General features: G+C 49.2%; 8 protein-coding genes across 8 annotated transcripts; 5 read left to right on the forward strand and 3 right to left on the reverse strand.

Annotated features, from left to right (window-relative positions):
• Positions 1-123: 123 nt before the first annotated feature.
• Positions 124-2,646, forward strand: N7516_001366 (Golgi transport complex subunit COG3; the record flags this gene model as incomplete). The annotated part of the gene is made up of 4 exons (XM_057214088.1): positions 124-347; positions 401-740; positions 793-1,812; positions 1,867-2,646. 4 exons carry the CDS (start codon positions 124-126, stop codon positions 2,644-2,646), a joined length of 2,364 nt encoding a protein of 787 aa, XP_057075971.1.
• Positions 2,647-3,002: 356 nt separating this feature from the next.
• On the reverse strand, positions 3,003-7,908 carry bck1 (uncharacterized protein; the record flags this gene model as incomplete). The annotated part of the gene is made up of 2 exons (XM_057214089.1): positions 3,003-3,143; positions 3,212-7,908. 2 exons carry the CDS (start codon positions 7,906-7,908, stop codon positions 3,023-3,025), a joined length of 4,818 nt encoding a protein of 1,605 aa, XP_057075972.1. The 3' UTR covers positions 3,003-3,022.
• Positions 7,909-9,905: 1,997 nt separating this feature from the next.
• On the reverse strand, positions 9,906-11,784 carry N7516_001368 (alpha-keto acid decarboxylase family protein; the record flags this gene model as incomplete). Its single annotated transcript, XM_057214090.1, has 4 exons — positions 9,906-9,995; positions 10,047-10,254; positions 10,308-11,535; positions 11,592-11,784. 4 exons carry the CDS (start codon positions 11,782-11,784, stop codon positions 9,906-9,908), a joined length of 1,719 nt encoding a protein of 572 aa, XP_057075973.1.
• Positions 11,785-12,248: 464 nt separating this feature from the next.
• N7516_001369 (THUMP domain-containing protein) lies at positions 12,249-13,492 on the forward strand (the record flags this gene model as incomplete). The annotated part of the gene is made up of 6 exons (XM_057214091.1): positions 12,249-12,302; positions 12,353-12,409; positions 12,555-12,705; positions 12,817-13,031; positions 13,171-13,311; positions 13,367-13,492. 6 exons carry the CDS (start codon positions 12,249-12,251, stop codon positions 13,490-13,492), a joined length of 744 nt encoding a protein of 247 aa, XP_057075974.1.
• A 1,652-nt stretch (positions 13,493-15,144) lies between these two features.
• Positions 15,145-16,264, forward strand: N7516_001370 (phosphotransferase family protein; the record flags this gene model as incomplete). The annotated part of the gene is made up of 2 exons (XM_057214092.1): positions 15,145-16,058; positions 16,132-16,264. The coding sequence occupies 2 exons, from the start codon at positions 15,145-15,147 to the stop codon at positions 16,262-16,264; spliced, it is 1,047 nt and encodes a 348-aa protein (XP_057075975.1).
• A 404-nt stretch (positions 16,265-16,668) lies between these two features.
• Positions 16,669-20,020, forward strand: N7516_001371 (uncharacterized protein; the record flags this gene model as incomplete). The annotated part of the gene is made up of 8 exons (XM_057214093.1): positions 16,669-16,755; positions 16,812-17,151; positions 17,205-18,779; positions 18,836-18,989; positions 19,025-19,390; positions 19,447-19,568; positions 19,621-19,905; positions 19,995-20,020. The coding sequence occupies 8 exons, from the start codon at positions 16,669-16,671 to the stop codon at positions 20,018-20,020; spliced, it is 2,955 nt and encodes a 984-aa protein (XP_057075976.1).
• An 817-nt stretch (positions 20,021-20,837) lies between these two features.
• asf1 (nucleosome assembly factor ASF1) lies at positions 20,838-21,874 on the reverse strand (the record flags this gene model as incomplete). Its single annotated transcript, XM_057214094.1, has 4 exons — positions 20,838-21,228; positions 21,297-21,605; positions 21,668-21,707; positions 21,766-21,874. The coding sequence occupies 4 exons, from the start codon at positions 21,872-21,874 to the stop codon at positions 20,838-20,840; spliced, it is 849 nt and encodes a 282-aa protein (XP_057075977.1).
• A 509-nt stretch (positions 21,875-22,383) lies between these two features.
• rna14 (cleavage polyadenylation factor subunit RNA14) lies at positions 22,384-25,665 on the forward strand (the record flags this gene model as incomplete). Its single annotated transcript, XM_057214095.1, has 4 exons — positions 22,384-23,289; positions 23,366-23,797; positions 23,850-24,843; positions 24,893-25,665. The coding sequence occupies 4 exons, from the start codon at positions 22,384-22,386 to the stop codon at positions 25,663-25,665; spliced, it is 3,105 nt and encodes a 1,034-aa protein (XP_057075978.1).
• Positions 25,666-27,557: the final 1,892 nt, after the last annotated feature.

Raw genomic sequence — 27,557 nt, forward strand, 5'->3', positions numbered from 1 at the left:
TTGACCACATCGCAGTTGGACCTCAACATCTAACTTGGCCTGAAATTCACTCTAGATAAAGTCGATAGAGAGAAATGAGCTGCGGGTTGAATCATATCATACTCCCCGGGCCTTGACCGCACCATGTCCTCCACAAAGCAGCAGCGCTCCCGCCGCCAAACCGCCCCCTCTGGCCCGCCGCGCAAACCCACCGCCAAAGAAATTCAATCAAGCCTCCAAGCATTGGACGAAAAGTCACCCAGCACTTCTGAGTGGAAAACTCCAGGATGGACCAACGAACTTGAATTTTCGCAATGGCTTAATGATGTCAAGGGTGACCTGATTGAGGAGAGCTATGACGAGTACCAGTATGATCGACATCGGACGGCTATCGGAGGTGTACTAATTTACTTTCCTTTAGGAATTGCTTGGATGAACTTGAACAATCGAAAGAGCACATTGACGAAATCTTAACGAACACCCTGACCCTTCTGGATGACCTATCAAGCTTGTCCGAATCGTTCAAATCGGTCGAGACCCAAACATCGAACTTCGAGAAACAATGCCAAGGGCTTTTGTCTGCCCAGGAACGAGATACAAAACTTGCGAATGGCATTCAGAACAACCTCCACTATTACGATTTCTTAGACCCTGCATCGCGGCGGCTGAATGCTCCCGGCGCGGGGAATACAGTTCGCGACAAGGAATTCTCAGATATGTTGAGGCATCTGGACGTGTGCTTGGATTACATGGAAACGCATGTGAGTGAGCACGTTGTGGATATTTATGCGCCTGTCTCTTACCTCTACGCAGCCGGATCAAAAAGAGGCAGAAGTCTATCGCTCGAGATACCGACTACTGCTAACGCGTGCCTTGACGCTTATCCGCGGCAACTTTGTATCTTCACTCAAGGATATTTACCAGAATGTCTCCAAAAAGATTTCGGATCAGCAGTTGAACGACACAGCCTTGTCGGCTCTCCTGTACGCCAAGTTCAGGGTTGGAGCACCTGAGCTGAAGCAGATTGGAGTCGAGATTCAAAAGAGAGCTGTGCCACCGCTTAACCCAGATCAGAATAACGAAGCAGAGTATCAAAGTCTGATGAACGAGCTGCACAGCAATTACTCGGCTACCCGTGTAAAGCTGATCATTCCGCTTGCTCGCAAAAAACTCGGCGAAATCACACAGACGCCTAGTTCGTCCAAGGACCTCGTTGCCTTTGCCCGAGCTAGTATCAGTTATATCCGTGGTCTGTGCCTAGACGAATATGATCTATGGGGAGAATGGTTCCATGGACAAGGAGGGTTGTATGACTTCCTTGAGACGCTATGTGAACCACTTTATGATCACCTTCGTCCACGGATTATCCACGAGTCTGATATCGTCAAGCTATGTCAGCTGTGCAATCTACTACAGACTCGCTATTTCTCAGACCCAGAAGAAGAACCCGAACAAGTCGAGACGAACCATCTTGACTTTTCTATTTTGATCCAGCCCGCTCTGCAAGACGTCCAGGCCCGACTTGTCTTCCGTGCTCTCGCGGTTCTGCGCGACGAAATTGAACGATATAAACCTCGCCCAGAGGATACCGATTATCCCATGCGCAACCGACAGGTATCTCTGACTGTGTCAGACACTCAGATATCGGGCAAGAAAGACACATCTGCGGATACACTAATCGACATGACGGCCAAACAAGGCGATGACGCAGGCGAATCTACACAGGAGACAGACGGAAAATGGGACTTCGAGACCCAGACCGCCCTAAAGGGCTGGTATCCAACCCTGCGAAAAGCAATCTGGCTCCTGAGTCGGATATACCGCCTAGTAAATGTAATATGCCTCCCCGTAACAGCCCCAACCGCCCACCTATACTGACCATCTCAGTCCACCGTCTTCGACGACCTAGCCCACCAAATCGTACACCAAACCACCCTCTCCCTCCAAAACGCCAGCACCCTAATCTCCGCCAAAGCCACACCAGCCGACAGTCAACTCTTCCTAATGAGCCACCTCCTAATCCTAAAACAACAAATCGTCGCCTTCGACATCGAATACGTCTCCGCCGATATCTCCTTCGACTTTTCCGGCATGACAAGTACATTCTGGGAGCTGCGCGAGCGCGGCGGCCTCTTCAACCCACGTAACCTGATGCGCCTCGTCGGCCACGGCCTCGTCCCGCGCGTCGTTGAGAACATGCTGGACGCGAAAGTCGAGTTGGATGGTCGCCTTCGCACGGTAATCAACGACTTCATCAATGCATTTGCTGCTCGCATGACCGCCTCGCTGCCGGCTCAATTCGTTGATTCTCGCAATCTGGCCCGCGGCGAACTTATCCTTCCTTCTTGCCGCACTATCGAGAAGGAGGTGCCGGGTCTGCGTAAGGTCTTGAATGCGTATATCGACGACACGCGTATGAAAGAGACGCTTGTTGGAGCGGTCCAGGACCGCACTATTCAAATTTATGAGGATTTCTTTGAGAAATATACTTCCTCCGAGAAGGCGAAGGGCAATTTCGTTAGTAAGAAAGGGAAAGGCCGGGATGATGCTGTCTGGGATGTTAATACCTTTGCCGAATGGTGCGAAGGTGTGTTCCGTGTCGGCGTCGCTGGGTTGCAGGCTGATATCCCCGAGGACGATGACGATCTCCTAAGCACCAGCTCTTAGGATTTGGATTCGTTCTAATGATCTTTTTTAATATCCGCTTTTAGAGCATAGATACCATGTTGAATTGAGCACTTTTGTACATGTACAAGCTGAAGAACTATATAAATCCGTGCTACTCCTGACAGCAATTCCTGCTAGTATCGTATTATATCACAACCAGACAGTAAAGAAGGAATAATCCAGTTCCCCCTGTAAATGTTATTATTCACAACTGTCAGAAAAGGTATATACAGCTGTTCAGAAAGCCGGAAGGATCCAGGCAACAAATCTCGCTTGAAGCATGTAAAAAAAAGGGTATGTATTGTCGATAGGAGAAAACGCAAAACGTGAAGTTACTCCGAATCCAACGAAACAAGCAAAATCAAACCAAGGGAACTCAAAGAACATGGCGAATCTTCGCATACAATTCCGTGTCTAGGAAGTTATAGTTCGCATCGGACTCGCAGAAGGGATGGCGGGTGAGCAGGGTTCCGGCAGTAGGACGTTCAGCCGAGTCACTGGGAAGATGTTAGTAAAAGAAAATTCTGGAAATAAAAGTCCGAAAAAGCGATGCATGAAAACTTACATTGTGAAGCAATCGTACATGAATGCAAGAGCGGCGGGACTAATGTTCATAGAAACATCATCCGGAATCGGTGGAGCCTGGCTCAGACTGCCGAGTTTGAAGATGGCGCCTATGGCCTCCTCCTTGCTCCATGGTCGACGGCCTGCGAACATCTCCAGAACCACACAGCCAAGGGACCAGATATCGACCTTGGCGCTGTAGCCCTGGCCCTGGGACTGGATGACCTCCGGGGCCATCCAAAAGACAGAGCCTTGCATGGAGTTGGATGAGTCGTTGCCGTAGATGTCGTCTGTCTTCTTGGAGATACCGAAGTCGGAGATCTTGCATGTGCCATCAAGATCTAGGAGGATGTTGTCTGCTTTCAGGTCGCGGTGGAGGATTCCCTTATCGTGCAGATATGCCAGTCCGCCCAGGGTTTGCCGCGTCAGTGATCTCACGACACTTTCTTCGAATTTGCCATGCTTGCGCAGACAGCTTCCGACAGACCCACCAGAAATATACTCCAAGTAGATAGAGATAGAGAATTCACCTCGCTCGCATCCAAGATACTGTACGATGTTGGGGTGTTCGAGGTGCTGCATCGTGTCAATCTCCTGGTCCAGAGCGGCGACCATCTCCTTGATACGGTCTTTGTCTGCCCCTGCAATTCGGGGGTTGATCTCGACCAGTTTGACAGCCAAGACTTCACCATTGTCTGCGTTCATGCCTAGGTATACGCGACCATAAGTACCCTTGCCGATGAGCTGACCACGGATGATGCGGAAAGTGGGTTGTCGCTGAGGAACAGGCCCGGTATTGGACACGACTTGGGTGCTATTTTGAGGGATCGGATCGAGTTGGCTAAGCCGGGTGCCTGGCCTGGGCCTGATTTGCATAATTTTGGCGCCGAACATCTTGGTACTCTTTCGGCGCAGAAGATCACCCGACTTTTGAGGACCAGCGTTGCTAATGCTGTTCGTTCGGTTTGCTCCCTGGGCCACCTGTCGAATGGATTTCATGCGAGATAGTCCGCCGCCACCACCTGCATTACGAGCAAGTTTCTGTCGAGCAAAATTGGCAGGTTCAGGTGGTCTCATCGGAGCTGTATCAGGCGCATGGGTTGTATGCGGCATAGGTGGCGGGGCCTCTTTTTTCACGTCATGTTCACTGATAGCCTTGGTATTGGGCGATGAGGGCTCATCCAAGTAAGGAGCGTCAAGATCAACGTCAGGGAAGAAGTCATCGAGATGGTCGATAACGCCTTCGACAGCAGGTCTGCTTGCCCAGATATCTCGGGCAAATGATTCCCGCCGTAGTGGTCCAGGTCTCTCATCTTCAGGCGAGACTGGTCCCCAGGTACTAGACACCGGTTCCTTCCCATCAGATGCCTCTCCGCTAGAACTGGGACCGGCAGTGCTTGGAGATTTGAACCTGACGGACAATTTTGATCTTAACTGATCTTTTGTGTTGACAGTGAGCGATGGCCTCTCCGCCTTCTTGTCGGCCTCAGCTTGCGCTTCTCTCTGCTCTTCCTGGGCCCTTGAAGGTCGGACTTGGAATAGGCCATCGTCCGAGTCATCATCAGAGTCGTCGTCAGAGTCCTGTTGCTGCTGAGGAGTCCGCTGGAAGGATACTTGATTCTCTTCAAAGTCGAACTCTGGGCCAAACGACTTGCGAGATTGCAACCTTGGTCTCGGTGGGTCTTCAGAAACAGGCTTCTCGGGTGATTGATTGGCAAACGAGACTGGGGGTTTCTCGTGTTCCGTGCCCATCTTCGAGGTGGGCCTCGAAGAGTCTGAAGCGTAGTCAGCGGGAGATCGATCAGGCCTCGCTGTGTCATGCATATACTGACCAAGGGTTGTTCTACTCGAAAATGTTCCAGTAGAATCAAATGATCCTGGTCGCTCAGACTCGGAGCTTGCACTGTCTTGAGTGCTGGGTGAAGGCTTAGATGTAGCCGGCACCGAAGGCAACGGCGTGCCAACGGCACTTGTTATGCGGCCAACGCTGGCAATTGCTGCGCCCAAGGACGGCTGCAACCGGTTGTCACGGTTCTCACGGTTCTCACGGTTCTCACGAGTCGTGGGTCTCCTGCTGAGAGAATTGACCTTGGTAAGAGTGTTGGACTCGATTGGCGCTGTTGGAGGTTTGCGAAGTGGTACAAGCGAATCCCCCTTCTTTTCATCATAAGGCGAGATACGAGGACTGTCAAAGTCAATGATCTCGTTTCGCCTGTACCCGGTGTCACTGTAGGCATTCTTATTCTGCTGAGACTGCGGCATTTTGGATTGCAAATAATGTTTTTGTTTGCGCTCAACTTCGCGGAGATGCTCCTCGTGGCGAGCGAGCAAATCGGACTGGTCAGACCCAAGAGCTTGGGCTGCGTCCTGTACAGGCTCTGCCGAGGATGCCTTCCCTGTCGAAGCCTTGAGAGTGGTTTGCCGAGAGCCCAACAATGGAGATTCTGGTCTGGTGCGATGCGGTGATAACCTGTTGAGGGCATCTTCGTCCAAGGGCTTCCTGTGCACCTGGTGGTGTGTTGCTGTGGGTGACATATTGGACTTGTCTGTGAATGAAACTCCCAAGCCATCGACTCGAGTAGTACTAGATGGAATGGGAAGCATAGGAGTCCCTCGTACAAACAGCTTGAGAGAACCATATGCATCTGACTTGCTTCGACGCGACTGTGCGAGGTTTGCGTCACTCATAGGATCCTCATGCTCACTCTGCCCGGGCTGAGTGAGGTAAATCTGAGCGTTGGTCGGGTCGACCGCGAGGCTTTCACAGATCCCGTTACGCAATGACTCGTAAGAGTCCAGATCGGAGATGTCAATCAAGCGGAAGTTCAAGCCATCCGTGGTGACAAATACCCATTTTTTCGTCTTTGTGGTCGCTGTGGATGGACGCTCACCGACCGACATGTCGCTGGAGTTGTAAGAAGGCTTTATATAAGGGAGATATGCCTCATTTGGGCGAGTTTCCGGGCTTGTCGTAGGTGACGAGTCTTCATGTTGCTGATCAGCGGATGGCTGGTTTTTCGTCTTCTTCTTCAAAATATTGGAGAAAAAGCCTTTGTGCTCTTTAGAGTACGAAGACGAGGCATCTTGAGGCGAGGGACGAGCACCCTCTGGGCCTTGCCTCCGAGCATCATACTCTTGGCCTTGTCTACGTGAATCATAGTACCGGCCTGTGGCGCCCCGACCGAATCCGGAGATCGACTCAGTGCTATTGCCCCGAGAGTGATCATACTGTCTCAACGTCAGATCCCCAGTGGATGATGAAAAAGCTCCTGTATAAGCGGGCGATGCATGTTGCAGGGCCGGGCTACCACTAATTGGACTGTCTTCGTGGGGCCGAAGAGACGATCCCTGAAAAGTGCCCGATTCACTGCCAATGGACGGACTCTGGCGTCGATGGTCGGTGTTTATCCCCGACAAGGCGGTGCGGGTATACTCGGACCGCAATTGGTCAGCTCGCATCCAATTTTCTCGTGCAGGAGAGTCATTGTATCTCGGCGAATCGTGGCCAGCAGGGACCGGCATGGTAACCGAACGTTGCCCAGGCTGCTTTTGGCCGTGGTTGGAGGCGTGCAATGCACTCAGATGATCCGGACTCACATCATTGACTCCAGGGATAGGGCCAGCAGAGCGTGGCTCGGAAAAATTATTAGAGAAGTAAGATGCACTGTTGTCAGGGAACGCAGTCGCCGGCGGCTGCGTCTGATTCAGTGGTGTAGAGACGGTATAGTCTTGCGAACCATCATGGATTTGACGGATCAATTTGCGCATACGCTTTCCTTCATCTCGTTCCCGGCCAGGTTCCCATTTTTTGCCACTCCGGCCGACCTCCTTTGCCAATTGAGGATAGACCACTTGATGCATTTTTCCAAGATTTCCTCGCCCACCAGATCCATGTCCAAGCTCGAGAAAGTCAGCGCCTTCGAGCTCCAAGGCTTTGAATGTTTCCTGCCAATCGTTGGAAAATCCATTCTTCGCAAGCCAGAGGAGCACGCGATCCAATGGCCACTGTATCGCAGCTTCACTGTGAGATAAACCACCCAGCGAAGTACCGCTGGGATTGTGGCGGTGACTTGTAGTTTTGGTAAGTTCGGTGGTTTGAGCTGTCGCCTGCTGTTGCGGACTATCGTTGGACGTTAATTCATGAATGTTGCCATGAAGAGCGTAGGGCGAAGAAATATTGCGGCCACCTGGGGTATGGGGAAGGCCTGGGTCTGTTTTATACGGGATGGAAGTATTGATATGATCATGCATTTGGCTGAGACCCAACCGTTGTCTCTCGGCATTGGTGTGTGCATATGGATCATATGGAGCAGCTCTTCCATGAGGGTCGAACAACCCTGGAATTCCAACGCCAATAGTATCGTTCCCGGGTATATAAGTTGCGGATGTCAGAGGCTGATGGTCATGACGCGGAGGAATTATTGACAACTGAGCTGGTGGGCGACCGTATGTTAGATGCTGGTTTGGTGCGGGGGCAAGAGGTGGCGGCGGTGGGAAACCTGGATTCAGCGGCGGTCTGCCCCAGTTTTGCTGCCACCCTGTTTGAGCTCCATACGTCGTCCCTGGAGGTGGGCCAGGAGGAGGAGGTGGGACCATCGTTTGGGCTTGTGGGTGTCGAGGCGGAGGCGGAGGCAGGTTCATGTGTTGCGCTTGAGAGGAAGGCGGGGGCCCCGGGACATACTGCTGACGTCCATCCATCGTGATAGCCAATACACTGGATCTGCCTCTTGGTAGTTATATCGCGCTGTCTCGACTGCGACGTCTAGGGTGGCGTTTGGGCAGATGTGATTTTCGGTTTTGTTTAGGTATGATCATTAACGCATCATGCTACACATCCCAGGCACCAAACAGACGGTCGGATTTGAGAACTGGATATTCGGTCTCGTTGAATGCTTCGTAAAGGCAGAAATGAATGTTGAAGTTAGGTCGTCAGTGCGCGGGTTGACATGGTTCGGTTGGGCGTCGCGGATGTTATCGCAGCGCTTGGGATTGCGGAACAGACCGAGATGGCGCGACGGGCTGGTACAAAGCCAAGAGAATTTCAATAATCGACTCAAACGAAGAAGAAAAAAAGTCTTCTAAACTCAGTACATGGTTAGTCACCTGCCAAATAGCTCCCAAGGGTTTTAGAGGGCTGATGCGATTGGGTCGAAAGATTGGAAGATGGGAAGATTGGAAGATCATAAAAAAAAAGGTCGAATGAAATCCAAGCAAGTGGAAGCGAACACGAAACACCACAACTCCTTACTTCCGACGTATTTCAGGAAATGGAACTCAAATGAAACTCACCGAGAATTCTCAAAGGGATAATATATATCAAACTGCGTGTGAAATGGCGTTTATATTGCTTTGATGTCTGGAGAAGGATCGTCACGTGGCAACGTTCTACGTTCTCTTCGTTTTTAGGGTTACAACTAACTAGCAGTTGCAGTCGTCCTGAGTATCTAGAACACAGTACACAATAAGAAAGAAAGAACAGTATAACATACGTTTCAACCTTTTCTGCATGGGATACCCTCCAGACCCCTTCCAAGACCCTGAAATCTCCTAATCTCACCTTCGGTGGCCCGTGAACACCTAGCACCCGTTGCGCGCCAATAACAGCCCTGTGGCGTCTGTTTTCATTTCTGGCCTGCTCTCTAGAAATGTTGGATGAGACATCCATGGTTTAGTGTACCCCTATAGCTCGCATTAGAGCAGGCCCTCTACGGAGTACTCCGTACTTATACTAGAGCTCAAAGTCTGTCACTCGAAAAAGTAGAGTAAAAAAAGGCATGATAAATTAAATTATATCGCGCTAGTAGCCCAACAGAATACCCATGAAGATTATTTTTGAGAAGTCATAAACATCCACAATTGGACACATCAAGTTTCCCCATCTGTTGTACAAAAGAACCCGAGTCTAAACCTTGAGACTTTATATCTCCAGATCTAGAGAGCAGTACCCTTGGTCTGTTCCTTGCTCGCGTAAATGGTAGGCCACTGGTCCTTAGCACTCTCCGGCAAGGCTGAGGATCCGACCAGAAACAAGATTCCACTGTGGATATCGCTGTCGTATAGCGGGTCATCGTAACATCGAGGTTGTATACGACCATCACAAAGTAGTAATAAGAGAAAGAAGAGGAAATAAAATGGACGGTCCGGGAGTTCAACTATATATGGATCAATTAAAGAGAACTTTTAGTACTTTTCCATTATGGAAGCTAGCCTTTACCACTGCACATCCATCGATACAGGTGGTTAGTTAGTGCACGAAAGTGCCCGAGATGAACAGATCAGATAACCCAAGCCATGTGGCTTTGCAGTTTATGCAGCTTAAGCTTGGAACACAAGATGCTTAGGTATTTCAACATTATAGGTGGCGCTATCCTACCTGAGGACGATGGGTTGGCTCTGCAATTTGCATATCCCCATGTACTTTCTAGCTTGATAGATCAACGCCAGACGCTGGTAGAGTATTAATAGTATGAAGATTTCATTGTAATTCGTGAGTAAATAGCGGAGATGTTCGTGCTACTCAAACGATCGTTATTAAATCAGCCGGTATGTGGCCACCCTTTTTCAAAGAAAACGCCCTGAAAATAGAAAACAAACTGCCAAGGCCCAGATAATCCAGAATTCAGATATGATGCTGTTTCCATGTGCATCGTGACATTATGATAATAAGCATAATATGTTCTCGCGCTTCGAATAGCTTATTTACCGTTGTTGCGATGCGCAGCGGCCTCGGCGGTCAACTTCAAGCCCGCAGGGGCATCGTCGCGGGGCATGTACACCTCGACCAGCTAGATAGTACGTTAGCAGAGAATTTGAGACTTCTTTGTGTTGATACTCACTCGAAGTTTGTCAGACACGTTGAAGTTCTCGTCAGCGAACAGCTGGTTGAGTTCGTCACGGGTCTTGATACGGTAGCCTTGGTAGTTGTCCTTGGCTCCGAAAACTTTGGGAATGTTGATAAATTCCCACGGCTGGATGTCGTTGTAACTTGCGTCCCATCCGTGGATGTATCGCTCGATAGTGTAACCATCGTTGCAAATAACAAAGCTGGAGATGGTCAGTTTATGAGATGGGAATTATGGGCTGATTGGGATGCTTACACGATAGGGTTCAGCTTATTCCTTAGGATAGTGCTGAGTTCCTGCACAGTGAGTTGAATACTTCCATCGCCGATGAAGAGGATGGTTCGGCGGTCTTCCTGCTCCTTGGCAGCGAGAGCAGCACCCTGGCAGGCCCCCATAGAATATCCAATACTACCCCAAAGAACTTGGCTAATGGCAGTCACGTTAGCGGGGAAGCGAGTTTCCCATATACCAAAGTTAGCAGTGCCAGTTTCCGTAAGGACGATGTCCTTTTCCTTTAACCACTGTCCGACGATCGGCCAGAGCCACTTGTGGGTGATGGTTTGATCGTTAGAGACTTGTTCGCTTTCGGGAAGTCGGTTCGTGATCAGAGGGATAGGAGCAGGGGTCAGAGGGTTCATCCGCTCAACAACCTTCCTCAGAACACCTTTCATGTTGATATCGGGATACTCTGAGTACCGCACTCTCACAAAGGTACTGTGGAAGTCAATGGTGTTCAGCTTTCCAACACGATAAGTGAAACCGGTAGTGTTGAAATCGGACTTGATCGCTCCAATACTCAGAATGAGGTCAGAGGACTCAACGGCCTCACTGACTCCAGCATTAGACCCGTTACCAGCATAGACACCGCCGAAGTTCTTGTGATCCTCGTTCACGGCTCCCTTGCCCATCGGAGTCACAAACGTTGGTAGGCCAGACTTCTCCACCAAGTCGCGCACTTCTTCTAGTGCGCGGTGACGAATGGTACAGGCGTCAACCAAGATGACAGGGTTCTTTGCGACATGGAGATACTTCAGGACAACATCGACCACATAATCCTCCTTCTCCGGGTCATTCTTAGGCAGTGCAAGATCAATTGGGGTCTTCAGGCGATCACCGTTGACCTTGGCAGCGACCATATCGGTTGGCAGAGTGATATACACCGGACGACTGCGAATCCAACATTCACGAATCGCACTATCGATCAGAGTGGCTGCGTCATGAGGGTCGTTCAGACGTGCGACATAGCAGGAGATACCCGCGCTCATTTTGGTAAAGACATTGAAATCTCCATTTCCAAGAGTGTGGTGCAACAACATTCCATCCTTTTGAGACTGGGTGGTGGGCTGGCCAACGATGTGGATGACTGGGACAAATTCGGAGTATGCGCCTGCGATGGCATTGAGGGCAGACAACTCTCCGACACCAAATGTGGTGACAAGGGCACTTATACCGTTCACACGAGCATAGCCATCTGCAGCATAGCCTAAGAGGGACTATGGTTAGATCCAAATTGTTCGTTCGTAGTAAAGCCTATCTTACCGGCATTAAGTTCGTTACAGTTTCCAACCCAGTTAAGATCACAGTTAGGCAGGTAATCCAATGCTGCGAGATTGTAGTCACCGGGTACACCGTGCACTGAACGGATTCCAACCTCATAGAGACGGCGGAATAAGTACTCGGTAACATCGATGGGATTCTCTAGCTCCCTGGTGGCAATATCGGTAGTTGCCATGATGAATTGATGTGTTTGGTAGAGAGATAGATAGAAAGATAAGAATGAAATGGGTGAGAGAGGTAATACTTGAGGGATGAAGAGGTGTTATATAAAACAGGACTACATCAACTTGTCAACTTGTACTTCCCTGATGGCGCCAAAGGTGAGACCACTTAGCTACGTCATTGATTTGATGTCATACCACTTTACTATTTTTATGAGATATTGGATGTTGTGTTCAGATGTTATATGTTGTATGTTGTATGTTATATATGTTATTTAGAGCCTAGACCTCAAAAGATATCTAAACAATAATATATATACCGCATATAAAATATATAGTACGATGTACAATATAATAAGCATCTGTTGTTGAAACCCGGCTAAACCCAATCACAGCCATCTCCCGGCCGATCACACAAAACTCCCACCCCCACCACCTCAGACCACCATCCTGGCATATCAAAGCTTGGATTGTCTAAATGGGGAAAAGAGCTATGCCTGACAAATCAAATCGCGCTTCAAAGAAGAAAAGGGTTAGTTTCTATATCTTTGATTACTAGACCACTAACTAATGGGATTAAAGGGTGGTGGTGGAAAATATGGCCCGCAGAAAAGTCGCGTCGCTATTGAATCTGGCGATGTGGGTGTCTTTTTGACATGCGATATGGGCAGAGAAGGGAAATGTCTATCTGAGGCAGTGGATATTTTTTTCTCAGGTGGGATGACTTTTCTTTTCCCTTTTCTCACACCGGTGATTCCTACGGTTTTGTTGACTTTTTATCTAGGCCATTGAGGGCACTGAAAATCAAGTGGAAGAGGAGCATGATACTGATGATGAAGATATCGAGGCCCAGATCCGAAGGGAACTGGAGGGCTTACAGCCCAACAAAGATAAACGTCGTCAATTCGAGCCCATGCAGATGGAAATGCCGTGTGGTAAGTTGATGATTATGGATTACGTTGTATTCTCTCTATCTCAAAAGAAAAACGCCATTTCGCTTATTGCCTCGGCCCTTGCAACCGTTGATTGGTGCTAATCCCTGATAGTGACATTCATGCGTCTTGATCCCTCAATAGACCCGGTCAAGCTTGTACACCGTCTGTGTACCGAAGCACATGCCCACCCGGAGACTAAGAAGAGCCGGTGGATTAAGCGCATGCATCCAGTCACGTCAATGCGGAAGACTTTGAGTGTGGATCTAGCGGCTTTCGCAAAAGAGATTCTCAAGCCTCATTTCCATTCAGGAGGGCCGCCGAAGACGGTGAGTTTAAGGCCCCCTACCTTCCCTCTTTGGGCTTTTGGGCAGTCAAAGATACTACTGATCTGGGAAATGATCCGATCATCCACGTTGCTGTGAGGGGAAATATACTTTGAGCATTGCTGATTTGTCATTTATTTAGTACGCCATTCGGCCTACTGTGCGAGGCAATTCGAAGCTCAAGCGTGACAGTATTATCAAGACTGTTGCTGACGCTGTCGGACCTGAGCATCCGGTGAATTTGACGAACTATGATTTAATGATCCTCGTCGATGTTGCCCAAGTGAGTACCAGAAAATGAACCCTATCATACTAAATCTTTAGCTGACTCGTCGCAGAATGTGGTTGGAATGAGTGTAGTGCAAGGTGATTACGACAAGCTGAAGCGGTTCAACTTGGCTGAAATCTACGATCCTTCGCCAAAAGAAGAGCCAGCAGCCACGGCCACTGAATCTAAGGCTTAGTACCAATAGCATAGTACTTTCCACAGTAGAAACCAAATTACTTCAGTGGGATATTTTTATACATACTATGACCCATGTTACTAGTCGTTTTCTCTTCTGTCCTTGCGATTCAACAAAGGTATCTCAAAAAGGCCAGGAAGCCAGTCATTCGGCGTAAGTATCCAAATAGTATATGATGGATTGGATGCAGGATGAACTCCAAGTGCGACATCTTCGATATTGGGGTTCGTGTCAAAAGTATGATCCATGCAAATTTCAAATTACCCGTAAACAATCATGTTAGTCGGGAAATCTTCTCCACTTGACATTATTGTCGAGTTTTCCGCGACTAATCTACTATTGTTGGAAGAATCAAAGATCATTAACTAGAGTGTTGTTACATATGTATATCTTATACGCTTCTTTAGCGTTCTTGAGCATTGTTTCGTCGTTTTGGAGGTTGGAAGAATAAACGAAATACTCTAGGAAGCTGGAGTGGAGATATATATAACTAGTTGACACGACATCAACTGCATCCACACCAAAGCACACTACTTGATGTTGAAACCTCCAGTCTTTACCACATATCACATCTTCTCCTGTAACTAGCCTTGGAAGATGCTACATTACGGAGTAAAGGCCCTGAAACCCCGGGCCGCGACTGGGTTCATGCAGTCATAAGCTGTTCACGGGTCCATGGGTCCCGGCGGCATGGACGAATCAACTCCATACCTAGGTACCTAGGCAATTCAATGAGAGCCAAAAAGAATTATGAAGCAGAAAACGGAGCTATACGCAAATCCAACGGTCTACTTCGGAAAGTAGGTATTTGTAATACGAGTCATATAATTCAAAGAAAATCTCCGGTGGCTTGGATCTTGGGAGTGTTCCATGGCAGTCCCAGAAAATAGAATCCATGGATCCATGGATGGATTATCAAACCGGTCTATTCACCCCCGGGGCCGTCCAAGTCCAACGTGAAAAAGGAGAAGAAAGAGTATAATTCTGGATCCACGGGAAGAATTCGGCAAGGGACGATTGTGATTGGCTAAGAGGTCCAGTGCTCGGATGATCAACTTTCTTAGAGCGGGATCCTTAGGCGAGATGGCTTCCCTTAATTTACTTGTTCCCATATTTCTTATTACCCGTGAGCCAATGTGATACTAGCTGTTCGTACTCTCGCTTGTGAATACTTCACTAGCAAAACATATTCTTAGTTGACTCCGCTGTCTATCTTCAACCTCGGATAACTACATATGTATGGCTTCTCTGTCGTATCTCGCGTGGATAAACCTAGAAGCGAGAGTCATGGCGCTGAGAACACGTTGTCACTGTGCTTCTACTGCGGGTTACGTACGTACAAAATAGACGATCATGGCGGTCTAGTTTGCCCCATTGATATTCAACCCCCAAGGAGTAGTCCGTACTCCGATTATGGATTCTTTGCGTGTATTCTCTGTGTTAGAAGCGAGATTTGCGCCATATCTGCTGGGAGTATTATCTCCTCGGCATATATTCGTCTTCGCCTCGCAAGGTCTATGATTCGCGATAACCTTGTTCATACGTCACCCCCTGTCAATATCTTTTCCAAGGTTCATGAGTCGTACCTAGCTAGCCTTGCTTATATAGCATTCCCCCTCTATTCGCCAATCACCCCTACCAAATAGATCAGGATGCAACAACTTAACTTGAAAACATGGCCTGCGATGCCATCACTCAAGGGGACAAACGACAGCGAATCTTTTCATCCGCAGTGTCGTGCCGCCGAGGGAGACGAACACCATAGACTGGATGATGTCCTCTCGCTGCTGTTTCCTTCCACGGTCCGTGTGCAACACTCGCATCCAATTTTCGGCCACATGCACTCATTGCGGCTGCTAACGCTGTCGAATGGAGCTCATTTGTTGCTCAAGGGGTCTCCATCATCAAGGACCGCTCTCCTTCGACGTGAGCGGTCATTCCTCGAAACCGAAGCCCAGTTCCTTTCCCTTCTAGCACAGAGTGCAAACCCTTGTATCCCCCAGCTCTACTATTATGATCCTCATGGAAGACTCTGGGGGTCTGCCTACTTGATCCGACAGTATATGAAAGGGAAAAGTCTGGCAGAGATGGAAGGCGAGCTCACCTCCCAGCAACGCGACGGTATCGACCGCCATTTGGGCTTCTTAGTGAGCGCCATCGGTCAAAATGCGGCCCCTGGGTTTGGCTCTTTGCAGCAAGTGGCATTTGGCGCTGGAAGACCCTCCTGGCGAGAGGCCTTCTGTGCTCTGTTTGAAGGCATCCTTCGCGACGCCGAGGACATGTTCATCCACCTTCCTTACTCGGAGATCCGACACGAACTCAGTCGCCTGGCACCTGCTCTTGAAGATGTTTCGCTGCCACGTCTTGTGGTCGTGGACTTTGGTCGACCCTCCCACGTCTTGGTAAACGAAGAGTCGGGACAGTTATCTGGCGTCGTGGACTTCAGCAGTGCCGTGTGGGGTGATGTGTTGATGGCAGAGATATTTGCGAATGCATCCCCGGCGGTCTTGCAGGGAGCAGGGATGGCGATGTCCAGGACAAGGGAGGAACATATCCGGCTAGTGTTGTATGTGAATGAATACTGTCTACTGTCTCATTTCCTGTGCGTTGTTGCTAACTCTTTTTTTTTTTTAACCTAGGTATGCGTGCTACCGGCTGGTGTCCCAAATCACTGTGCAATATTATCGAAATCGAGACGAGACGAGCGAATTTGATGCGCGGAGACGATTGACAACCACGATTGCGGAAATGACGAGACTTAAACTGGCATAACGGGCCAAACTTATTTGACTGAGCGCTTTATATGTCCAACGTGATACCTATACTATTAGACTGGTTCTGTTGCATAGCGAGGTTCCTTCCAGCCGGCCCTATATAGCTGCATGCGATTTGGAATTTTGATCTTTTTTTGCATTGATATATATGGTGTTTTTATCAAGGAGTTCCAATCGAAATAAAATTTGTTCTCATATCAATTTATGTGTTATAGAATATCAAGACCCCGAGAGAGAGGGAGAGAAGAATCAAGCTGCCTTCAATGCCAAGTCCGAACTGATAGGGCGATAGGGCGGAGCGGGGCAGATCCGTTGTTTAGCTCCTGCATGGCGTCAATGGTATTCTCTCTCCGCACTTGACCATTTCCACTTTTCCCATAACCTGCTACACCTCGATCGCAGATGGCTCAATTCCTGCGAGGAAAGCAAGCTGGTATCCAGAAGGATCTGTCTGAGGGCTTGTCCCCGGACTTGTTCATCCTGGACGATGTAAGTTCTTGGCATCCCAGGCATCTCTTTTTCCCAACTGACACCGCTGTTCTCAGTTCGCACGATGTGGTGTAAACTCGCAGATTAGTGCCATCGCATATGATCCGATACAGTCCCTCATTGCAGTCGGCACCAGTGATACCCAGTTCGGCAGCGGCCAGATCTATGTTTTTGGGCAACGACGAGTTTCGGTGGTCTTTGAGTTCCCGCGGAAGGCGTCCGCCCGATTCCTTCAGTTTTGCGCCGACAAGCTAATCAGCATCGACTCCAGGAATGAGATTTGCATATACTCCTTGGTGACTGGACGCATGGTGGTTTCCTATGCGCCACCGGGCCAGGTGACCGCTTTGTTAACGGACCCTTGCTTGGATTATGCGTTTATCGGCTTGCAGAATGGTCCGTAAATTGATCAGGGAACCGAAAAGAACCGGAAATTGACCTGCGAATAGGTGAAATTATTGCGTACGATATCGATCGAGAGTCCTTGACGCCGTTCAGAGTTCCGAACTTGTGGTTGGAACAAAACCCCCGCGCGCGGTTCTTCCCCGTCGTATCTCTGGAGTTCTCTCCTCGAGACATTGGCAAGATCCTAGTGGGATATCCAGAGGGAGCAGTGACATTTACATTCAAACAAAATCTTGCTCAAAAGTACTTTGTTTACGAAATCCCTCCTGGGGCACCGGGTGGGGACTCCCTACCATCCCACGACGTGCGCAGACCCAAATTGACCAACGCGATTTGGCACCCCAACGGAATCTTCGTTTTGACTGTTCATGAAGACTCGAGTCTAGTGCTCTGGGATACAAAGGATGGGCGCAAGCTTCATGCCCGGACTGTCCAGACACCTAATGTCGACCAACCTGGTGCTGGTGGCAGACCAGGTTCACCTGGAGAGGCTGCTGGGCCCAAAGAGCCCGTCACAAAGGTTATTTGGTGCGTCAAAGATAACCCGGATGACACTGGTCTTTTGGTGGCTGGTGGTCGACCAGTAGGTGATAAGACCAAGGGCCTCGTTTTCTTGGACATGGGCTCGACGCCCAATTATCAGACATCCTCATGGCAAATTCTATCTACTTATTTCGAGCGGCCACGGCGACAAATCAACCTCTCTATCCCACCGGGAGCTAAGGTTGCCGACCTTTGCCTGATCCCTCGATCCTCGCCCTACTTCAATGGTGCCCATGACCCAATCGCCCTCATCGCTATGTTATCGTCAGGTGAAATTATTACTCTGAGTTTCCCCAGTGGACACACAATCACTCCCACTAACATGCTTCATCCGTACCTCACTTTCGTCCATCCCTTTGTAAACAAAGCCGTGCTTACCCCCGTTGATCGGACGGCGTGGCTTGGTCTGAGAGAGCGCCGGGCGCAGGGACCCAGATTTGCAATGGGCGGCGTGGAGGCGAAGAACCCTCTCAAGCGCTTTGAGAACCGCAATGTTATTTCGACCGCACATGCAGATGGAACCGTCCGTGTCTGGGACTGTGGCCACGATGATGAAATTGAGAACGGCGACGTGGTTCAAGTTGATCTTGCCCGTGCCCTAGGCCGAGTCGGCAATATCGAGGTGACCGAAATGTCTCTCGCCGGCAGCTCAGGCGAGATGTCTATTGGACTCAGGACTGGAGAGATTGCTGTCTTCCGATGGGGCAACAACCCCTCATACGGGCGTGAGGAGTCTCCCGGTGCCAATGAAGGGCCAGGGAAGCTAACTCCGATAACCAAGCGAACTGACCCTGGTCTCAAGACAGGAATGCTGCCTTTGACTCTTTTGAGTATGCAGCAAGGTCCGGTGACGGCGTTGAAGCACGGGCAGGTTGGATTTGTAGCGGCCGGTTACCAGAGTGGTACTTTGGTGATTATTGACCTGCGTGGGCCTGCCATCATACACACTGCACACCTATCAGATCTCATCAAGGGACCCAAGCGGAGCGGTTTCCGCAAGAACCGAGGCTCGGACGAAGTCCAACCAGAATGGCCCACTCATATTGAATTTGGTGTCATGACTTTGGATGGCGAAGGTACATACGCATGTCCCGGCCTAGCGAATTGGACCATTATACTAACAAACTTTTAGACTACTCGAGCATTTGCTGCTTTGTCGGCACGAATAGGGGCAATGTGATAACATTCAAGATCCTTCCTGCTTCCAATGGCACCTACGAAGCTGCTTTTGTTGGATCATCGGTTGTTGAAGATAAGGTGATCCGTGTCATTCCCATCGATGCCGAGTCTGGTGGTCTTGCTTTGGCTACACCAAGTGCAGTCGGGGGTTGAGAAGTGGTACGAAAACTAATGGTGTCGTGATTGCCGTGACTGCCTCTGGCTGTCGAATCTTCAAGCCTCCGACATCAAAGGGTGCCCACAAGGCATGGGATGACTGTCTCTGCGACTCAGCAGCCGTTGTTAAGACCGAGGGACGAGGCTACAGCCTGGTTGGTCTCTTCGGTGACGGCAACGCGCGAGCATTCTCGATCCCGGCTCTTCGAGATATTGGTTGCACCAAGATTAACCATATCGCGGATATGCGACGTCTCTCGGAAGCTTGCATCACCCCTACTGGAAACATCATGACATGGGTCGGCCCTTCAGAGGTCGGACTGTTCAATGTTTGGGGAGGTGGAAACGGACTGTATGCGTCCCCCGTCAATTCGCTGAAATATAGTGCTAATGCTAACTCGCGCACAGGCACCCCTCAAACGACAAACTTTACAACCCCGAAGCCGTGGCTCCCCCGCGTCCAACCATCACGAACGTCCAATGGATCTCCGGTACACAATATATTTCACCGGCTGACATGGACATTCTAAGTACGTCAACCCTCATCAGTGTCAATATAATTGTAATCTAACATGAATCTAGTCGGCGGCCCAGAGCGACCACCATCGAAGGGGATGGTCGAACAGATGAAATTCGAAGATCAAGAGCGTCGAAGAGCCCTAAAAGAAGGGCGGACCCCACCGACAGCTGCACAGGGTAGTAGCCAGGAAGGCTACTGGTCTTACATGTCACGTCAAGTCCAAGAACGCACAGAGCGCCTCGGGATTGTCGGGGATAGCATGGACAGACTAGAGGAGAACAGCAGCGGCTTTGCTAGCGATGTTAACAAATACGTACAGTCACAGAAGAAGAAAGCTGTCATGGGCGGTAAGTCGATCTTTTCTTCAGGTCTACGGACCTATGCGTAGTGTTTAACCCCCTTGCATAACTGTCGCTGACCGGTCTTTTGACAACAGCGCTTGGTTCCAAATTTGGCTTTTAGGCGATGTCGCCTACCGAGTACAAAGTTTTTTTTAAAAAAATAGGTGAACTACAACATACACATCCTAGGAGTCTTTACATTTTTGTTTTCCGGCGTCAGGCTAGTTAGGTCATGGTGGGATGTGACAGATCATTCAGCAATTTCACCCCTCCAGTTGACTCCCCGCTTCAAGCCGGGTCCACCGTCCTCGTACCCTGTACAATTGTAGGTGTTTATTTCTCTCTGGCAAACTTAGAACAGAAACTATCAAAGTTAGTTCCAAGATATAAGCACACCTAGCCATGTTGTACGTATGAAATCGAGACAAGTACATAGCAACAATGAATGTAAGAAAGTGAGACATAAGTTTCCATACTATGGACATTGCTAAATAGGGTAAACTATAGACTATTAGTGAATAGTTCGGTGGAAAAGGAATGCTCTAGACATTCTTAGTGTCAATCCTCGCCTCAAAATACAATGCTAGTATTTCATAGATTGTAGAAGGCGGTTTGACATTCATCGATGCCCTCCCTCCCTGGAGAGTACATATATGTATTGGTTTATGTGTTATGAAAACGGCCTCAAAACTGTGCCTATTACTGCATGTAGATATTCGGAGGAAAGGAAGATATACGGTTGACTGAAGGCTAGTGGGATTCAAAATTATACTAATTCTATTTCATAGACCTATAGTCAATGCCAATTCAGAGTAAGAACACGGAGAATCAATCCAAGGGTCATAAACATTGCGTTCTGGCTGTCATTAAATAGCATTCAAAAAAGGAAGGGTTTAAAAGCAAAGAAATCATTCATGCGGCCAGTGAGACACCGTAATTTAGTGTACCATGAGCTCGGGCTGAGCCTGGTGAGTTGGCTTGGCGGCATCGTCCTTGTGTTCTGCGTCGTCGCCCATCTCGACATCGTCGTCACCATCGCCACCTTCTTCCTCATCAAGATCATCTTCATCGTCGTCACTCTCCGCCTCAAGATCTTCACTTTCGGCATCGGAGATCTCTTCTTCCTCGTCCTCCTTGCCAGCAGGGGCCTCGGCGCCTTCCATTTCATGGTCATCACTCTCGGCGGGCTTGTTGGAGTCCTCGAGTTCCTTGAGGAGTGCAGCCTCAAGCTCACGCTCTTCGGCACCGTAGGCTCCACTGTCATCGTCGAGACCATCGGCCTCGGGCTGGTCAGGCGGGTACTCGGCGGGGGCAGAGTCATCAGAGTCCCTAAGAGAAAAAAAAGGTAAATAAAAGCCCCACCAGGTATGTAGACAAACAAAACAAGGGATTCTCACCATTTGATGGCAAAGCGGGTCACACGGGGCTTCTCGGCGAGGACATTACGGCGAATGCGCTCAATAATGGGCTTCGCAGGGGGCTCGGCTGCCAGCTCCTCGCTGTCGTACTCGTTGTTTACGTAGTAACCAACACGGACGAACTCTCGGCCATCGTAGCTGCAGGTGAGGAGGATGACGGTGACGCCGAGCATCTCGGAAGTAGGAATGCGCTTAACATCAGGTGCGTCGGCCTCGAAAATGAACTTGTTCACTCCGACCGGGATGGGACCGACGAGAAGGGAATCGAGTTCTTGATCATATTCGGACCTGTTATAGTTAGACTCTGCGGGATTGGTATGAAACAAGGAGCGTTAGGAGGGTGAACGTACGAAGTGGCGGATCCGACATAGGTGAGTTTCCATTCCAAATCTGAAAGAACATGTTAGAAAACTCGACTGGAAAAAAGGGAGAACAAGCGAATACTCACCCTTCTGAAGCTGCTCGAGACACTCGAAGGTAATTTCGAATTGGTAAGAGGCGGTGAAAGGAGCCGGGTTGTTGAGGTTTTTCACCCCAAGGAGTGAGACGACGGACATTGTGATAAGATATGAGGGTATGTACGGGGAATTAAACAGTCGAAGAGGTAATAGTAGGATATTGTATAAACAGGGGAAGTGGAAAGAAGAAGAAAACGGGGAAACCAAGGGAAATCAACAGGTCCACAAGAATGCAGTTTACTCTTAACCCCTCTAGCTCAATGCGAGGAGCCCATCGATCGACGCGCCTTTCGCGTCCCTCGCATTGTCCTCACCGCCCGCACGTGACCCCAATTTCACTTCCCGGGCAACTTGCATCACAAGTCATCGCAGCTTCGCTCTCTCTCCCTCTTGGCCATTATTCGCTATCAGATACATTGCGGCTGAGGGTTATCTCGTCAAAAGTGGCTGTGCTCCACCTTAACCCTTGACCTTCGGAAGATTTGTCTTTATTTTAACTCCTGATATCACATCGCGCAAACCCTGCTTCGGCTTGCGCCGTGACCTTCTGACGTTCCCAGTTGCTCACTTTCTTTCGATCTTGCGGTTATCGCATCAATCGCCCCATTATGGCGGACGATGAAGCTGAGGCTGCCTTCTTCCAGGCTCAAGCCTTGAATACTGATTCCCAATCCCCCACGGTGGAGCAGGAAGGTGATAACTCAGACGCAGAATCAGATGAATATGACCCCTCACTGGCATTGGGGGATCAGTACTCGGCCTCACTTCCCGAGACCCAACAACCTGATGCCGGCCCCGCTGATGCAGCTCCCTCGGATGAGACCGAAGATTCCATCCCCAACCCGACTGCCGCCTCCGATGCAGATGTCGCTTCAGACGCAGACGCAGGCCAGACCAGTGATTCCCCCGATCCTTCTCAGAACCCTTCACGTGCTGAGTCGTCGACACCCATGCCAGTATCTGCTGCTGAGGCACAGCCCAAGACCCGGACAATTGGCGGATTTGAGGTTGATGATGAAGAAGATGACGAGGGTGATGCGGAGTATGAGCCGCCGGCTGTACTTGGGGGTGAAGATGTCAATGCTGTGCCTGTGACCATGTCTGAAGATCCCAGCCCAGGAAATGCAATGCAAAACACTTCCCCTGATGTATCATCACACCAAGCTGAGCAGGCACCTGCCAGTGGACCAGATGTTGCCAATAGTTCTTATTCTCCTGATCCTGTCTATAATATCGATCCTTCTTCTGTTCCTGTCCAATCGCAGTGGGCTGCGCAAGACTTGCAATCCGCAACCATGCAGAACAGTACTGTTCCTACTTCTGTACCTGACTCTCCTGCTTCAAAGGGTCGTCTGGCCCATGACCGCGTCGGCATGCTGGAAGACCGGATTCGAGAGGATCCCCGAGGTGATATCCCTGCTTGGTTGGAGTTAATTGCCGAGCACAGAGGTCGCAGCAGACTAGACAGCGCACGAGACACCTATGAGCGGTTCTTGAAGCTATTCCCCACGGCGGTAGGTTTTCACTTCACTTGTCCTTTACTTTTTTTCTCTCGGCAAGGTACAAGATTGCTAATGGAATACATCTCAGGCCGATCAATGGGTGGCCTACGCCAGCATGGAGTCTGAGCTCAATGAATTCTTCCGCTTGGAGCAGATCTTCAATAGAACGCTCCTAGCGACACCTAGCGTCCAGCTGTGGTCTGTCTACCTTGATTACATCCGTCGTCGTAATCCGTTGACAACAGATGCATCTGGCGAGGCACGGAAGACGATTTCATCGGCATATGATATGGCCATCCAACATGTTGGAATGGACAAGGATTCTGGAAACATCTGGACAGACTACATTGAGTTCATCCGTTCTGGGCCAGGAATCGTTGGTGGCTCTGGGTGGCAGGATCAGCAAAAGATGGACCTACTGCGAAAGGCCTACCAACGAGCTATCGGCGTGCCGACCCAAGCTGTTAATACTCTCTGGAAGGAGTATGATCAATTCGAGATGAATTTAAACAAGCTCACGGTAAGCTGGACAGTACTTCAATCCAACTGGCTTGTATTAACGTTCCCCCCAGGGCCGCAAATTCCTTCAAGAACATTCACCGTCCTACATGACTGCGCGCAGCTCATACACCGAATTGCAAAACATCACCCGCGATTTGATTCGCACTTCGCTTCCACCACTGCCTCCTGTTCCTGGCTCCGAAGGCGATGTTGAATATTCAGCACAAGCAGATATCTGGAAGCGCTGGATCGCATGGGAAAAAGAAGATCCTCTAGTACTGAAAGAGGAAGATCCTGCAGCTTACAAGTCACGTGTTGTGTACTTCTACAAACAGGCACTCATGGCACTGGCCTTCTTGCCTGAAATGTGGTTTGATGCAGCTGAGTTCTGCTTCCTAAACGATATGGAAGATGCCGGCACAGATTTCTTGAAGAAGGGCATTGATGCAAACCCAGAGAGTTGCCTGCTAACATTCAAACGCGCGGATCGACTGGAGGTTACCTCAGATTCGGAACAGGATTCCGCCAAGCGCGCTGCCAAGGTCCGGGAACCATACGACAAGTTGCTTGATGCGCTTTACGAGTTGATCAACAAGGCTCGCACGCAGGAAACCCAAGATGTCGAACGCATCGAAGCTTACTTTGCTTCACAAAATGTGGAAACTCAACCTCAAAACGACGATGAAGATGATCCTGAAGCCAAAGAAAGAGAAGCCGCCAAGACAGCACAGATTGATGCGGTCCGAAAGACCCATTCTGTTCAGATCAACGTTATCTCCAAGACTGTCTCCTTCGCATGGATCTCTCTCATGCGCTCGATGCGTCGGATCCAGGGTAAAGGAAAGCCAGGAGAAATGGCTGGCTCTCGCCAGATTTTCGCCGAAGCGCGCAAGCGAGGTCGGATTACCAGTGATGTCTACATCGCAAGTGCTCTGATGGAGTATCATTGCTACAAAGACCCTGCGGCCACCAAGATCTTCGAGAGGGGCGCAAAATTATTCCCGGAGGATGAGCACTTTGCGCTCGAATACTTGAGACATCTGCTCGACATTAATGATACCATCAGTAAGTCGATATCCCAACTTTCTAAGGGACATACTAACCACTGCCAAAGATGCCCGAGCCGTATTCGAAACAACCGTCAGAAAATTGACATCCAATCCGGAGAATGTGCACAAGGCTAAGCCCATCTTTTCCTTCCTCCACGAGTATGAATCACGCTACGGTGACCTCACCCAGGTGATCAACTTGGAAACCCGCATGCGTGAACTCTACCCGGAGGATCCTGCTCTGGAACAATTCGCCAATCGTTACTCCAACTCCAACTTCGACCCTACTTCCGTGCAACTGATCTTGTCCCCGTCCCAGACAAAGCAGAAGACCCACATTCCAGGAACCTCTGCGGAATCCCACGGTTCTCCCATGGCCAGATACATGGATACCACTCTCAACTCACCTAAGAGATCTTATCCTACTGATGAATATGATGAAGACTTGGGTCGCCCACGAAAGTTCGTTCGCGCTGAGTCACCAATGAAGGGCGCGCAAGCTCGGCGTCTCGACCAGCCGAAACGGGTACAACAGTTGAATGGCCAAAGCGCCTCATACAGACCGCAAGGATCTCCAGCTCCCCTGCCTCGTGAAGTGGTGAATCTCTTGAGCATCCTGCCTTCTGCGGCTGCCTACAACATCACTCGCCTTTCTCCAGAGAAAATGATAGACCTTCTTCGCCACGTTGAAATTCCTTCCGACATTTCCCAAATACAGATCCCGCAAACTGCACACGGACCAGGTGGAGGTCAGAACCCCTACTCCGGTAAGACCATCATCCATCTCTCCCATAGTAACATTTTTACTCATACATCATCTCTAGGTGCTTACCGTTGAGCCCGTGGCTGCTCCTTCTTCTCCGAGGACCACCGTTCACTTGCAGTGTAAAATCCCTTGCTCTCTGCTTTTGCAATTTCATTTCCCCGGCGCGCAAAATATCCCGATTTGTTCTTTAAGGACTTGATGACCCAGCTCTTTTTTTTCCTGGGGGGCATTTCATGAAACATGGTCGGGGCATACGCGGTTGTTCAGAGCCCCCTTTGCATCTTTCATCGGCGTTGATCTATCAGCATTTTTTTCGTTCTTTTCTTTTCTTTTTTTTTTCACCGATTTCTATTTGCTAGTTGGGCCACCCAACCATGCTTTGTACAGACTTGAATAAACAGATAATCTCACAAATAAATTACGCGCACATCCTGCACAATCGCTTTTTTAGATTCCTAAATACCCTGAAGTGCACAAAACCGATTACCTTTGCCCATAGATCTTACGTCCATATGTCTGGACGACCGATTTTTCTCCCAACTCCCCTCAGTTAGGTTGATATAGAAAACACAATAAAGACAAAGACTGGGCTCCAGGTTCATTTGGAGAGCTTGATGGCTGATAAATGTAACTATTTTCTCGGACTGGCAGTCCTAGTAAAGAGGAGGAGTTGATTGATTCCCCCGACAGTTAGAGTCGCTCTACAGACACCAGGGTGCGAAGGGGCATAACGGCCCGTGTCCCAGTGGACTTTTTGGCCTAGTTGATGCCTGAATTATACCTGATTCTAGACCGCCTTTTTTACCGCTCTATACAATGTATTGTAAATGAAGCTATTCCCACCATCATTTCATCTCCCCGAAGCTATTCAGTACAACAGTATCCAGCAAATAGTACCTAGCACGCGGTATCGAGAGTTTTACCGTGTTCGCCTAAGGAAATACGGGTGAAAATAGTTGCGGCTCAGCTTCGTAGAATAAGCGGGAACCGGCTACAACTGCAACGGCAGACTCGGCAATAGTGTCATGACTGGACGGAGGACGGAGGACGGAGGATAGAGAACGGAGGTTTACCTTAAGGTAAGCGTGAAGCGGTGGCGCAGGTAGTGGTGAAGGTGAAGAGTGGAGGAGAGAACAAAATACATTCATCGCCAGGTCCGGGTGGTGCATGACATTTTGTATGGTAGGAATAGCTTCATTTTATTGGACTCGGGCACTTTGGATACTTTGCTTAATAAGCCACCTGTCATGGCAATTCAGGTATTTTAATTTCTGCCTGTTCAAAATAAGGCACCAATAAGACATTTTCAGGCACCAACTAGGCCAAAAAGTCCACTGGGAGGCCGTTATGCCCCTTCGCACCAGGGAAAGAATAAGTGATCTAGAGCAAAACCATTCCATGTACAGTAAACCCTGGTTATAACGAACCCGGTTTTAACGAATACCTTTTTTTAACGAAGTAATACCGGCATCCGCCATAGTAATAACGAAATTCCCCCTTACTACGAACTTCGTTAATTCACCATTCCTCCCATACAAAATTCGTTATATTGAGGTTTTATCCCTACTTTTTCAAGCATTCTTAACCAATCAAAATGCCTCGCCGATCGATCCCAACCTCCTAGAAAGTGGCACTACGAGAACAGCGCTGAATCAACCCTTTACTCTCTAGTAAAGAGCTCGCTTAGTAGTTTTATAAAGCCTAACCATCGTCCCTCGTCCTCTACGATCTCCGAAATCCTTTCCTCTAGATATTAAGAACTTTCTTAACCCTATAGATAAAGTTATAGAAGATGATCTCGATACTATTGATGATATTGTACTTAGTGAATTTCTTCCAGAGGTTGACGAAGATAAGATTATAGAAGAACAGGCCTAGGTTCTCTATCATGAAGCTATTCAGGCTTTAAAAACCCTTTGTATATATGAAGAGCAGCAGGAGCAGGGAGAAACCAAGTTAATTAG

The sequence above is a fragment of the Penicillium verrucosum genome, assembly GCF_028828655.1.
Source record: "Penicillium verrucosum strain IBT 35672 chromosome Unknown utg000001l_segment0_segment0, whole genome shotgun sequence".
Lineage (NCBI taxonomy): Eukaryota > Fungi > Ascomycota > Eurotiomycetes > Eurotiales > Aspergillaceae > Penicillium > Penicillium verrucosum.